The sequence below is a fragment of the Camponotus floridanus genome, unplaced genomic scaffold (assembly GCF_003227725.1).
Source record: "Camponotus floridanus strain SB8 unplaced genomic scaffold, Cflo_v7.5 scaffold1, whole genome shotgun sequence".
Lineage (NCBI taxonomy): Eukaryota > Metazoa > Arthropoda > Insecta > Hymenoptera > Formicidae > Camponotus > Camponotus floridanus.
In genome coordinates, this window is record NW_020229214.1 from 8686503 (window position 1) to 8700826 (window position 14324).

Here is a 14324-nt window from a genome sequence, read left to right on the forward strand (position 1 = left end):
AATTTGGTGCTTTTTATTTCCCTCAATTTTGTACACGTGAACAAGGAAATTCTACGAGAGATACTTCAATTATATATAGAGAGAGTAAGTGGTGCACAAAGAGGAAAAAATAATCCGCAGATATATAACTCTGAGATTTTCTGTTTCTCCCTTGTTGTCCATATTTGTATCTTCATCATCTCTTCTATTTTTATTTTCTGTTATAACAAGTAAAGAGAAATATTCTGCATTTTATATTTAATATTTTATGAATTAAATCAGATATATAACTCTGAGATTTTCTGTTTCTTCCTTGTTGTCCATATTTTTATCTTCATCCTCCCTTCTATTTTTATTTTCTGTTACAACAAGTAAAGAGAAATATTCTGCATTTTATATTTAATATTTTATGAATTAAATCAAAGAGAATATTTCTCTCTCTCTCTCTTTCTCTTTTTATTGCTCCCAAAATATTTGAAATATTATGATTCCTTCCTTTTTATTCTTCAGTATAAAAAAAATGCCACATAAAAGAACGAGCATTCATGTCAATTCATAGTGATATTAGTATATGGTTAATTTCGAGTAATGAATACGGCATGGTTGGGGAAACAAGATTATTCACTTTCTCAAGAGAATGTCACTACGAGAAGAAATTACATTTTTTTATGACGTTAACTTGCGCGTCGTGTCCGCGAAACAAAACGACCTCATACTTTACACGACTTTTATAGCCACGCGGTAGGACTTCGGGATATACGAGAGCTGCGGTTTTTATATCGGATTATCCAAACGACGTGTCCTGCACACAAATCACATTTGCGTAACCGTTGCTCATGAATGCCATTTAGATAAGCAAATAATCGATACGACGTTAATTAATCGGATAATTCTGCGTCGAGGAAAGATGTCGGTCTAAAAAATTGCAAGATTCGGGTTGCATTTTTTAAATACGTTCGGAATTAAAAAAAAAACCCTGCCCGTAATAAAGGAAATTCCCAGAAAAATAAAGCAATTAGCACATCAAACAGAATTTCAATCTTCGTACTCCGACTTATCCGGAAAAATATCGTCACGAGCCATTGACGTTGAATAAAAAAAAGCTGGATCCTATGTTATATATAAAAATTAAAGCACGTAAAATCAATCTCTTTCTAAAGGAAATCTACATTTTATACGATGTGGAAAAGTTCACGGCGCGTTCCCAGGTATATAGTTCAAAGTGTCGTATCAGTGCCATTCATCAGCGTTCCGCATCTATCGCTACCAAAAGGTAGCCCCCATTCCCGGACCACGTGACGCACATCGGTCACGACGAGTGACCTTTGGCAACGGCCCGATTCTGCGAGTGTGGATTGGCTGGCGAAAGGATCGGGTCGTAGGCGACGCGACGTAACGTGGTCGTAAACGAGGGGAAAAAGACGACTTGGACGACAGGAAAAAGGGTAAAATCAATACTCTGGTACTCGCGGGGACCGCGAACGGCGCTCGTCGCGACGACGACAATGACGATGACGACGACGACGACGCTCAGGAGGAGATACGCGTGTGCGTGTGCAGCTGGAATACGAAAACCGACGCGGCGTCTCTTCTCGAGGATATCTGGTCGAGCTGCCCTTCTTGTCGCGAGCTGCATTTGTCGATAAACCGGTGAGTTGGATGTCGGGGTGGTCGCATGAAAAGCCCATCCCCTCCGTCGACGATCATCATTTTCCTTAAAAACATAGTTATAATTGACGCAAGAATGCGCTCTAGGAGACTCTAGGATCGCGGGAGAAACTCATCGTACGAGAAATTGCTCGGCTCTCTTTGCAATTGTTAGATTAAAAATGCCTTACGCGATGATGATAATAATATAGTTAAAGGATAATGTGTATTCTTAAACTTTATAAAATTTAATTTAACTTTATAAAATTAAATTATATAAAAATTAAATTAATTATAGTTAAATTTATATAAAAATGATACCAATGATTTTTTGTATTTTCTTCTCAGGTGCACGTATTCATCACCATGCGGTACTGCATTCTGCTCCTTTCGCTTTTGATCGTTGTCATTACAGAAGCGAACATTTATTCGGACACTTATTTTGAGCACCCGGTAATTATCAAAACAGGATTCTGTATTAAAAAAGTAGATGAATTAAAATAAATCGAAAATTTATTTCTGCGAAACGAAACCTTTCTTCGGAGAGCGATTTAAAAGTTACTGGATTCTTTCCCCTTTGAAAAATTATATGCATCACTATTATAATTCAATTAAAAACAAAAAGATATACAAATCTTAATCTGGAAAGATTCCTGATAGTCTCCAATTATCATATATTTCTTGTACGAATTAAAATGAATAAGTCTGCAAATGAGAGACAATTGGACGATATCAAAGCCAATCAGTTATCGACTTCGAAGGAAAGTAAATTTCTATATCCTTTAATTCATTCATGTAGAGCATCCAAAGAGTGTACCTCATTATTCGAATGTAGGATGATGCGGACGATCAAGCGGTTGAAGCTCTTTTTTACAAGGTGATCGATCAGATGGAAAAGGAGCTCGTCGATACGGCTGATACATATCTGGAATATCCGGAGAAAGTCAAGGAACTGCCCATAGAGTTGCCGGCTGATTATGATGGCATGGATACGCTAAATCCGAATCCGAGTATACGGGATCAAGAGTATCTGCAACACAGCACGTTGTGGAGTCATCAACGTAACAATAATAATAACAATAATAATAATAATAATAATAATAAGAGCAACGACAGACACAGGATTCAACCGACTGGTCTAAAGGGAATCAAGGACGAGAAGGCGGAAAATCCTCTACCGGCTTATTGCACTCCTCCGAATCCCTGTCCAGTCGGATACACGAGTGAGTGAAAATGTATTTTTAATAACAATTAAACGAGGTCGAGACGAGCATTTTCCGATTATAAAGATTCTATAAATATGTCTCAGATTTAATTTAATTGAATGTTCTCTTCTGTCTCTCTTTTCTCATCTTCTCAACTTTAATAAGCCTCAATATTTAAATATATATATCAATATTTAAATATATATATTTAGCCTCAATATTTAAATATATATATTTAATAAAATATTCATATTTAATAAAAAAATTTTAATAATATTTCATAAAATTTCAATATTTAATAAAAAAAAATTTGAAAGTATCTCTACTTTCTTAAAAAGAAATATTTTTTCCTTTTCATTTTTGAAAATGATAATTTCGCATAAACAAGTATTCAAAATTTTTACTTACAGGCGAGAATAATTGTCTCACCAATTTCGAGAACGTCGCGACGTTTAGTCGCGACTTTCAGAACGCGCAGGATTGCATGTGTGACACGGAACACATGTTGGAATGCTCTGGTGATACCGGAAACAGCAATAGTCTGTCAAACGTGCAAATTTCAGATTCCGATTTCGATGAAATCGTCGAGCAATTCCAGGTAATCGATGCACGCTGTCATGTATATAAATATAATTTTTGCGAACGATCTAATCAATTGAAAAAATTATCCTTAAGAAAAAGAAAAGAAAGAAATGAACATTAAAATTTGTTTCTTTCAGGAAGAGAACCCATTCTTTCGAGGGGAGAAGCTACCGATAGCTGCGAAGAAAGGTATACACGTGATTGATTAATTAAAAATTGTAAACGCGTGATTGAGTTGAAAATGGAAACATGCTATAGACTTCATTATTAAAGTTAAGATGTATATTAATTGTAAGAGGAAATTGAAAATCTAAAATGGGACTTTTAATTCGACTAGCATAAATCAGACGCATAATAGTTGTAAATGATTCGCCTAATCAGTTAATAAACTATACAGATTTACGCAGCGTTAAAGTGTCGAACATTATGAAATGTACGTTTTTCAAGTCTGATGATATGCTCGAACAAAGTTCTTAAATGGACCACGATTGTTTATCAGCGGGTATTAAATATATTACATACATTTTCTTCTCATAGAGCTATTAATATGTATAGAGATTTTGTCAGATATATATAATTATATAAATGTGTGTATATATTTTAACATTATAAAATCTTCAATTCATGCGATCGTTCTGTTTAAGACAGCGATAATTTTTCATACATTGATATCCTTTCAACACGGGAATACATAAAAATGTTTTATAAGGCTTGCAAAGTTTAAAAAAATATGCTTTGCAATATTTGTAAAATATTTCTTGCACTTGATAGCGATTGAATGCTCCATTGAACTTTACATATCCAAATATTTACATTTAAATTTTACAAAAATTTTATCATATAAATGTCGATATGTATACATATAAAATAATCCTTATATAGTAAAAAACTGTCTATACATACTATTGTTCTGTTTGTCAATTATATATTATTTTGATATAATCTATCAATATATAATCTATATTTATTTTAATTATTGTGTGAAATCTCAGAAATATATATTTTAACAATAAATACAAGCAGCACTCAATCTTTCCTAATTATAATAATTAAAGTATGCAAGAGAAATATACAATCTATGTAGCTAATTAAGAATTTAAACTATTTTTGAATATAATATTTTGTCTAAATTATGTTACTCACACATAGAGAATACAGAATATATAAAACATTGTCACAATCATTTTATATCATTATAAAAAAGATGTACAAACATACAAAATACAAACTTATTTCCTTTCATCTCATACATTTTTAAATATATTTTAAATGTATTAATTATATTTATTATTATTTTTCACTTAAAACATATCTCTTTACCATTTGTTCAATTAACTTTATATATATTATTTTATATATATTTACAAGTTTATTTTATTTATATTTTATTTATTTCTTCCGTATGCAAACAGATTACATCTTTCTGTATTGCATTAATACTGGATACATTAAATTCAATGCATTTCTTAACTCGTCTATATTTTTTGCTCCTGTAAAATATCACAAATAATTTATACAAAAAAAAAATACTTATCTCTCTTATAAAATATCTCATTTTTGTTGCGCCTTTCTTCCTTTCTCTAATAAATATTCAAATTACCTGTTAAAACAACTTTCCCATTCACAAATATCAATAATACTACTTTGGATATAGGTGGGTTATCCCTGTTACCAGGGATATACACTCTGTATATCAGACCAGGATACAATTCTGGCTCATAGCTACATAATTGAGGATGTTCTCGATACAAATTCTCTAATTTAATTGGAAATTTTACGTCACACGTTGCTACAATGTTTTGTACTTTGAAAGAATCCGACATAAACTTTACCTGTAGAAATACAAAGAAGTATAATACATTAATTACTTAAAACTCAAAATTATTTCTACATAAGAAAGTTTTTTTTTTAATATAACTTACAGGGAATCCAAGCTTCTGAATTATTCTAGCAAATCTCTTTGCTGCCAAAAATGAATCATTCTCACTTTTCGCACCTGTACATACTAATTTCCCAGAGCTAAAGATTAATGCTGTCGCTCTAGGATTTCGTATCCTCATTATAAGTCCCGTAAACCTTGCTGGGTTATACTCAGAATTTCTTGTTCTTATGTTAATATAATTGAGTTTTAATTCTGTTCCCAAGTTAGCTGTGGAAACTACGTTTCTATAACAAATAATGTATCAATTTTACGGAATCATACAACACATAATTCATAGCAAAATGAGTATCGCAGTCTGTACGTAATGTAAACATATGATTCAAGACTCACTGTAGGCAAGGCTCCCAAACCTCCTTTGTACTGTTAGCCGGTATCGTTGGACTCATCATCGAATGCGGGTTGACGTTTTGCGATGTGCTCGGTCTCGGTACATTGGTCTATGAAGAAGACTGATGTTAGAAATTTCGTTCAGAAATTTCGCATGCATGATCAAATATATTTTGTAGCCTACCGATAACGGCGGAGCCATGGATCCATCTTCGCACGCATTTTTCGCCGGATTATTGAGCAATCTTTTTAATTCGTTGTCCTCGTGCGAGACTTGTGTCATTCTTCAAGAGACCGGCGTTAAATACCTTGATAATCGTGCTTGAATTGACGCAAGAAATGATCCGCTTAACCCGCTTAACCTCACGCTCTCGCACACTTCGATCAATTGCAATCGACTGTCACGTCAACCGACTTCGAGTTTTCGAATACAGAGAGAAGACTGAGAGGTGTCATGGCCTGCTTTTAGGTGATCCTTGAAAGCGATACTCCCTCTATGGACATTGAAAACGTGGACATGAACTACAAAGCCAATATCCATGAATGTTCTCAGATGGTAATATATAATGTGCACAATTTCTGGTTTTGTTCCATGCTATGTGCACGAAATGCCGGTAGCACTATGCAATGCTGTATAACAAGATATTTATGTATGTAAATTGATAGTAAATAAATTATTCAATCGCGAAAGATACTGTAATATTTAAAGATGAAATAAATATTTTTCTGTACTCATTGTCATATTTATATCTTTTTATTTACAAAACACAAAATGCCTGCTGTGGGAGAAAAACATTTTTAACCGCCATTTCTATAAATCTTCTTAAGTAGCAGTAAATTAATCTTTGATATTTATCAATCATTTTTTTTAATTATTTAAAAATTTAATTATTAATATATGTATAGAATTTGTCAAATTAATCACTGATTCTTCTGAAGTTTTTATAATTAAAACTCGAAAAATATAGACGTTGCAAAATATTTTAAGTCTTTTCCTTTATATAAAATATAAAAAATTCATATGTTCCACTTTAATATAGCTAACATTATTTTTATATATTTTTATTATAATTTTCATACCATCATAATATTTTTATGCATAATATTTTTCTGCTAAATACATATTACAAAATATATGACAAAATATAATACAAATTTAATATAAAATATAATTCGAAATTTAACAAAATAATTTATTACATGGAATAATTTATTAATTATAAATTATCTCTTAATCTCTTCTTTTTTAAATTAATATTTCAACATATTTTCGCAATAGATACAAAGCATCTATTAATTTAATTTAGTAATATAAGCATTAATTTATTTTAATAAAATAAACATCTATTAATTTAATTTAATAATATTTAATTAATTTAATTAAATTATTTAATTTAATTTATTTAATTTAATCCATCCTAGCTCATCCATTTTAAGGCAACGGATTTATCTACAATCTACAATCTACATCTACATCTGCAATCTCTACGAATCCGTTACCTTAAAGTTAAATAAAAGTTTTTTTAACTCACCACTGCACTGATGCGCAACAGCGAAGTTGTTGTTATCGAAGCTAGTTGTCTGTAACATACAAATATAAAATTCATTTATAATAATGCTCACAAAATGCAATTAATATTTAAAACAATTTTTATCGTGCGGAATTTTATATCCGATGTGTAAAATAATAAGGAGATAAACACGTATGGAAAAATTTTATAAATTTTTGAAACTGGTTTTTTAATTAGAAAATTTTATATGACTTTTATAAAAATCTTTCTCTTTAATTCATTTAAATAATAAGATCGAATTATTGTTTGTTCATAACAAGTTAACGATTTATAACAATTAATATATAAATAATAATATTCACCATCAGGTTGTTCCGCCGGTGTAGGATGCCTCTCCTAGGCCTGCTCCTCCTCTCAGATCATCAGGGTTGTTGCATCGATCTATAACATACAAAAGAAGATTCTAATGTAGCAGCGTTCAAAATAATTAATATTTCAAAAATTATTATATACATTGAATTTTATATTCGATGCATATAATAATAGCAGATTAATAAAATAATTCTATAAATTTTAAAAAACATTAGATACTAATAATTCTCTTATAACTTTATAAAAGCTTATACCTCTACAAGATTATAGCTTTAATTTAAAAATTTTTTTCTTTAATTCTCTCTTATTTAAATATAAATAAATATAAATAAATATAAATATAAATAAATATAAATAAATAAAAAATATAAATAAAAAACATCAAATTAATTGTTGCGATTAATTGTTTAATTTAAATTATAATAAATATATTTAATATTTAATATATAATAGAAATACAAATTACAAATAAATAAATTGCTTACCCGAGGGTTTGCCGGAGCCTGATGCCTCTCCTAGGCTTCCTCCTCCTCTCAATCTTAGACGCGCGATACTTAACGGCACTCCCGCACTCACGAGCGATATTTTTATATCGCTATTTTCGCTATTTTACGCGCGATACCAAAAAACGGTTCTCGCACTATTTCGGTACGATTAAAAAATTTATATTTGATCGCGCGGTGTATATACTTAATATGTATATACTTTGATGGCACTCCCGGTTTAGGAGCGAAAATCCTATTTCACTTACGAGCATCAGCTTTGAGTCAACAGTTAACACACGCAGTGCGTGTGGCTGTAGACGAGCAAAGAGAAGGAACCCATTAACGACCATTCCGAACAATCAATCGAATTCTAAACGATTCGGGTCGAATCGATTGACGAAGCAGAGCGTGTCCATCACTAAGCTGATCGAGCACGAAGACTCGAACCCGCGCGCCCATGTACATTTCGTACTGGACATACGTTCTGCTGGCATCACTAAGTGCCGTGTTATGCTAAGTGCCGAAATATTTTATAGATAAAGGTTGATATTAGGGGACCTCCGACGAGCTTTACCTTGATATATGTTATCAAGGTCACTGTCCTAAGTAACATGTAAAAGATTTTGAACAATAATTTTACGTTATTTTACGAACAATAATTTTACGATATACACGTGGAATTTTAAATTATAGAAGTATATTTTATTTTATTAATTATACAGGTATATTTTATTTTAAATTAATTATTAAACAATTGATGTTGAATGTGAACGATGTATCACCTTTCATTATGCTAATTATTTGAATTTATTCAATTGTTTTACGCTTTTTGTATTCTATAATATTTAGTTTTAAAAGACTGACTTATAGCGAGCTAAATAAATAAATAAATAAATGAGAAGAAAAAAAGGCACATAAATAAATAAATAAATAAAAGCGTGGAAAGAGAGAACATACTAATATTTTTATATAATAAATGATTATTAATCTAAATTAAATTAATGTAAATTATTCATATTTTTATTTTATTTTTATTATTTTATTTTTATTTTTATTATTTATATTATTAGAGACAAGACATATATGTTATTTTCTGAGAACATTCATGGACATTGGCTTTCGTAGTTCCATATTTTTATTTTTGTCCATATTTTTAATATCCACAGAGGAAATATCGCTTTCAGAGATCACTTAAAAACGGATTATGATACCTCTCAATCTTCTCTCTACTGTACGTGGCGGCAATATACAGAGTTCCGGAAAATCACTCGCAGTAATTTAGGAAATGATTCGAGATTCAAAAAGAAGAAAAAAAAGCTATATAAACATAGGTCCGGAAATTTTAATTTAAAAAAAATTTTAAAGAGAGGGATCCAAGCGGACTATAAATTACAATTTTTTCAAATATAAAAGTGGCTATAATTCGGGAACGACTTATTTCAACATGCATTATTGTATATTATTAATCATAATTTGCGAGGGGAAAATGCATCATATCTCACTAGCCAGATTCGATGAGGTAGTGTTGAGTAATTGAAAAACCCTTCAGACGACATGCTTGGATGCTAAATGTCCGGGACTTAGGAATTGTTTGCACAATTATATAGGGCCCGAAATAGGATTTATTTAATTAAATGTGACCTTAAAATTTAATATAACTTTAAAGCCTTAAATCGTTGTTAATTTTTATATGTATACATACATATATGCATTAAAATGTATATATTTATACTAATTTATATACGTATGATTAATTATGATATTTCGATATATAAAAATAATACTAATTATTTAAAATTTAAATCTCTTTTAAACGATATCATTAACATATGCATCACATTTTAACTTTTATTTGAATACTTTATAGATTCTTTCAAGATCATTATTTATATTTGCACAGCTGCTACTTTTAAAATTTAGTAAATAAAACGTATCTCAGAAAGTGTCACTTGACGTTAAAACTTTATTTAATCAATGTAGAAGCCACATTTTTGATAAATACCGAAGAAAATAAAATTATTTTTTCTTTTTATTTTTATAAAAATATATTATTTTATTTCACAGGTCTTATCTCACTTTATTAATTCAAGTATATATAACTGTAAAGTCTAGTTTTATTTTTCTTACATTTAATTTGTTACATTTTATTATTTTTTTATATTATTATTTTTTATATTACTTTTAAAGAGCATATGTTATGTAATTAAAACGAAAAATAAAATTTATATTGATATTTAAACATTTTATTTTTATTTTTCATCGCAATAAGTTATTACTATAAGCTTGCTTTATTTCTACAATATTTTGATAAAACATAATACTTTTAATACACACATTGTGCAACTAAAACACATCAGGAGAAAACAATATTTGTGAATTAGAAAAATATGTGAGAAGTATAACGAATAAAAGAAAGAAACATATTTTAAACGAATTTTAAATGTTTTTAAACATTTTTGTTATCAAAAAAGAAACGTATCTCTTAACGTTTTTTCACATTTTAACCAATTAGAAACGTTTTCAAGAGTCGATTATGAAACTTTTGGAAGAAACATTTGTGAACATTTATGAAACGTTTTTGAAATGAATATGCGCTACCTAGGAATTGGCCAGAAATATGTATATTAATACTTAGTCACACACACATTGTGTAACTAAAACATATCAGAAAATTAGTGGATAAGAGTACGTCAATAGCGTTAATTATAGCGATATTGTCATTAAAGTTGCAAAGTAGAAGTACTGGTCACATTTTTGTATGGTAAAAATAATTGTTTCCTGATAACTTATGGTTTATATAAGAAAATAAATATTCCAGAATAATAATAAAGAGATATATTTTATATATTTAATCATCACATTATATACGTTTTAATTATCACATTATCTTATGTTTTATTATCTTCATTTAACTCATATGTAATTAAGTTTAGAATCTTCGATTTTTGCCGATAATTATTTATTTAATTTTCATCAAAAAGAATATAAAAGTTTATTTACCGTAAGAAATGCAATCAGTACTATTCTGTAATTTTTAATGATAAAATATTATTATAAAATGTTATTATATTATATTGCGTCGTTGCGTACTTATTTTCCGATATGTTTTAGTTGTGCAATGATACATAACGATAACGACATTGTCGTCACGAAAAATAGGTTTACAATTGTTTGTCGAGGTCAAGCAGATATAAGTCTAATATAAAAACAGAGTAGAAACCGTTCTCTCTTCTTGTTGTATTTTCAACCTGGTTTGCGTTAATTATCAAACATGTTACTATTAGCGGTTTTTTATTCAATGGTATTCTCATGGAGTAAGTAAAATTGTGTCATGCAACTGAACGAAATAGTATGCTCTCGTTTCTTTTTTTTCAATCCTTCAAACATTTTTTTCATCCGTCTTATATTTTTCTCAGCTATCGAAAAATTGATACATATGTACTATTTTAGATATAATTTATTATATATTTATATTACATATACTATATTACATATATGTTACATATTTATTGTTTTAAGATATAGTTATTATATATCTCGATTACAGGAATCGCTGTCACGGAAATGCATTCACTATCTTCTTATTTAATGTTACCTGACTGGATAAAGGGTAACCTTTTTACCTGCAAAATAATTAATACCAAAGAGGGAATCGTTCTTAGCTGCTGCATAAATGGCTTCACTAATTCAAAGGACTTCACACCAAAGTCGAATGATTCTTGCCAATATAATATTGAAGAACAATCTGCTGTGCAAGACATGTTAATACGGTCAAACTACATTAGCTCTTGGGAAAACGACACCGATGTGCTCATCGTAAGTTGATATAATATATAAAATAATTCAATACTTTAGTCCAATAATTTCTTTTTCACTTTGTTTCTTCTATATCAATTTTTTTATCTATTTTCTTCGTTTTAGATTGAATCAACCAATCGAACTAATCGACTTCAATCTCCTATTAATTTAACCGATTCTCAGCCAACTCCCGGTATGTTAGATACTTTATATAGACGAAGTCAAAGAAGCACGAGCGAATCACTCGTACCGACAATTCTTCTGAAAATGAATGAAAAAATGAATCAGACTGTCTTCTCGCTGTCTAAATGCCAGCGGTATCATGATATACCTTTGACTAACAATAAGAGCTACTTGTGCACATTTAATCATGAGATCGACGTTTGCTGGATGAGTATCTAGAAATCATTCATCGTTAAATAATCTATCCTAGTCTAATAAATAAGTGATCCGCTAGTTTATGCAATAAAACTGCTAAAAAGGCTCGAAACAAAATTACATAAAATATTATCAAAAACGTTTCTCTGTATTCCTTAGGATGATAGTGGTAATCCTCTGATTGCTGATGGTAAGCAAATCGATATTATTTTCTCACTTCTCCCTTGCATTACTGGTGGGTAGACATCAATATCTACGATTATCGTTGTTTCATTCTATTAGCCATAGGCAAACACAACTTGACATAATATAAAACATAAATTTATCACGTTTATGCATCGAAAGAATATGCTATTACGATATTGAGAGCACACACAATTGCAGCAGTTGCACTCTGAAAATCAAAAAAAATTCTTATGTATTTATCGTTAACAAATAAATGCTATGATTATACTTAATAAATTAAATATAATAAATTAATATAATAAATTATAAATGTTTACTCACCTTTACTTTCCCTCTCCTCTCCCTCCCCCTTTTCCTATACCTACTTTTCCTTTTGTCAGTTATTGTTCAGTCTTTTCATGTTCGCAATCGTTCACCTTTAGGCATGATTTTATCTCGATTCTTTGTTTTCCATCTTCGTAAGTATCAAACTTACACTCACAATTAGACTCTCGATTTAGCTCTATATTATCCCATGGCATTTATATAATACTATGTACTTTATACTCTTTTATAATTAACGTTTTTCATTTTTGTTAACGGATTTTTAGGATTTGGTATTACTCGTTATTTATTACTTTTATGTTTGGCTTGAGTTTCTTTGTTCTTGATATGTATTGCGCTCCTTTTTACACAGACTTCCACCTCGTTCATCGATTAAAGGAGTCAATTTGTTTCTGCCCGCTCTCTTGAAAATCTGCAATTCAGAGAGATTCGCAAAAAATTACAAGTTTTACCAGGTTCAATTTTAATTCTACGACCTAATGACTACCCATACAGCACAGAAGCTTGCATCAACATTGCTGCAATGTTACAACATTGCACATAGCAGTGTTGCAGAAATAATGCAGAGACATTATTTTATAATATTACTTTGGCAATGTTGCAGCAACGTTTCAACATAGCGAAAATGTATAACGTGTTTTTTTACTTGTCGCCTTGACGCAGCGACACCCAATTTAATTAACTCGTATTCGAATTCATCTAACAAAGATAAGATGGATATAAAGTCTACAAAGAATTAATGTAGTAATTATATTTCTTGTCTTGTGTCAGTTTAATTTTTGATATACTGACTTGGTTTACTTAATATTCTGAATCCTAATGAGAGATCTAGATTATTAAACAAATAATTTATTTAATAATCTGGATCTTTTATTGGGTTTCAGAATATTAAGCAGATTTTTCTTAATTGAATGGGTAAATAGGAAATAATTCATTTATTGCACGTATTAAAATATTCTGATGTCGAATGTATGTAAAATAATTGTATGTATATTATTGAGATAAATATTTAATAAGATATATTTGATAAAAAACGCTAATAGATATTTTTTTTCAAAGGCGGTAAATGTTTTTTTTTTCTATCTTTCTTAAACATTTCATATTTTCAAGATTTATTTTCATTTCATATTTTCAAGATTTATTTATTAAATTTAAAACGATCTGCTTTTGTAGCAAAACGCGTTTTAATATTGCAAATACGTGCACCGTAACATTACTACAATCTTACATTGTAATATTTCTGAGGGCGGACATTTCAACGTTGCTGCAAGCTTGTAGTAATGTTGCAGAAACATTTCGCAACTTCCATGCAATGTTACAATGTTTCCGTGATAGGTCTATGCAACGTTTCTGCAATCTTTCAGTGCTGTATGGGTAATTTACAAATGTGAAAACTTTTTTCATCGGTGAATAACCACGCACTACATTTCTGTTTAAATTTTCACATATGCGTTAATTGCGTCTTTTTTTCTGATGAAGAAGTAAAGAAAAAAAATATGTAATTTGCAATTAACAATTACTTTTTTTTCGAAACAATTATGTTTTCTTGACACCAATTGATTCCTCTCATTATTTTGTACATAAAAGT

The 14324-nt window shown here is 29.7% G+C and overlaps 3 protein-coding genes across 3 annotated transcripts; 2 read left to right on the top strand and 1 right to left on the bottom strand.

The window, feature by feature from the left end:
- Window positions 1-1500: 1500 nt before the first annotated feature.
- LOC105251399 (putative uncharacterized protein DDB_G0271526) lies at window positions 1501-4234 on the top strand. The gene is made up of 5 exons (XM_011258203.3): window positions 1501-1629; window positions 1975-2079; window positions 2462-2849; window positions 3242-3429; window positions 3551-4234. Exons 2-5 carry the CDS (start codon window positions 1993-1995, stop codon window positions 3620-3622), a joined length of 735 nt encoding a protein of 244 aa, XP_011256505.2. The 5' UTR covers window positions 1501-1629; window positions 1975-1992; the 3' UTR covers window positions 3623-4234.
- Window positions 4235-4730: 496 nt separating this feature from the next.
- On the bottom strand, window positions 4731-6099 carry LOC105251398 (TATA-box-binding protein). Its single transcript, XM_011258202.3, has 5 exons — window positions 5867-6099; window positions 5686-5792; window positions 5336-5579; window positions 5014-5245; window positions 4731-4903 (listed from the first exon to the last, which is right to left on the bottom strand). Exons 1-5 carry the CDS (start codon window positions 5963-5965, stop codon window positions 4827-4829), a joined length of 759 nt encoding a protein of 252 aa, XP_011256504.1. The 5' UTR covers window positions 5966-6099; the 3' UTR covers window positions 4731-4826.
- Window positions 6100-11264: 5165 nt separating this feature from the next.
- Window positions 11265-12681, top strand: LOC105251397. Its single transcript, XM_011258201.3, has 3 exons — window positions 11265-11364; window positions 11598-11866; window positions 11972-12681. The coding sequence occupies exons 1-3, from the start codon at window positions 11322-11324 to the stop codon at window positions 12248-12250; spliced, it is 591 nt and encodes a 196-aa protein (XP_011256503.1). The 5' UTR covers window positions 11265-11321; the 3' UTR covers window positions 12251-12681.
- Window positions 12682-14324: the final 1643 nt, after the last annotated feature.

Bases quoted from the DNA above. Each gene is read 5' to 3' on its own strand.
- LOC105251399 (XM_011258203.3), top strand. From the start codon at position 1,993: ATGCGGTACTGCATTCTGCTCCTTTCGCTTTTGATCGTTGTCATTACA. The intron at 2,850-3,241 runs GTGAGTGAAAAT...TTTTACTTACAG, and splicing joins CTGTCCAGTCGGATACACGA to GCGAGAATAATTGTCTCACC. The intron at 3,430-3,550 runs GTAATCGATGCA...TGTTTCTTTCAG, and splicing joins AAATCGTCGAGCAATTCCAG to GAAGAGAACCCATTCTTTCG.
- LOC105251397 (XM_011258201.3), top strand. From the start codon at position 11,322: ATGTTACTATTAGCGGTTTTTTATTCAATGGTATTCTCATGGA. The intron at 11,365-11,597 runs GTAAGTAAAATT...TCTCGATTACAG, and splicing joins TTCAATGGTATTCTCATGGA to GAATCGCTGTCACGGAAATG. The intron at 11,867-11,971 runs GTAAGTTGATAT...TCTTCGTTTTAG, and splicing joins ACGACACCGATGTGCTCATC to ATTGAATCAACCAATCGAAC.
- LOC105251398 (XM_011258202.3), bottom strand. From the start codon at position 5,965: ATGACACAAGTCTCGCACGAGGACAACGAATTAAAAAGATTGCTCAAT. The intron at 5,580-5,685 runs GTGAGTCTTGAA...TATTTGTTATAG, and splicing joins GTTTGGGAGCCTTGCCTACA to AAACGTAGTTTCCACAGCTA. The intron at 4,904-5,013 runs GTAATTTGAATA...GATATTTTACAG, and splicing joins TGGGAAAGTTGTTTTAACAG to GAGCAAAAAATATAGACGAG.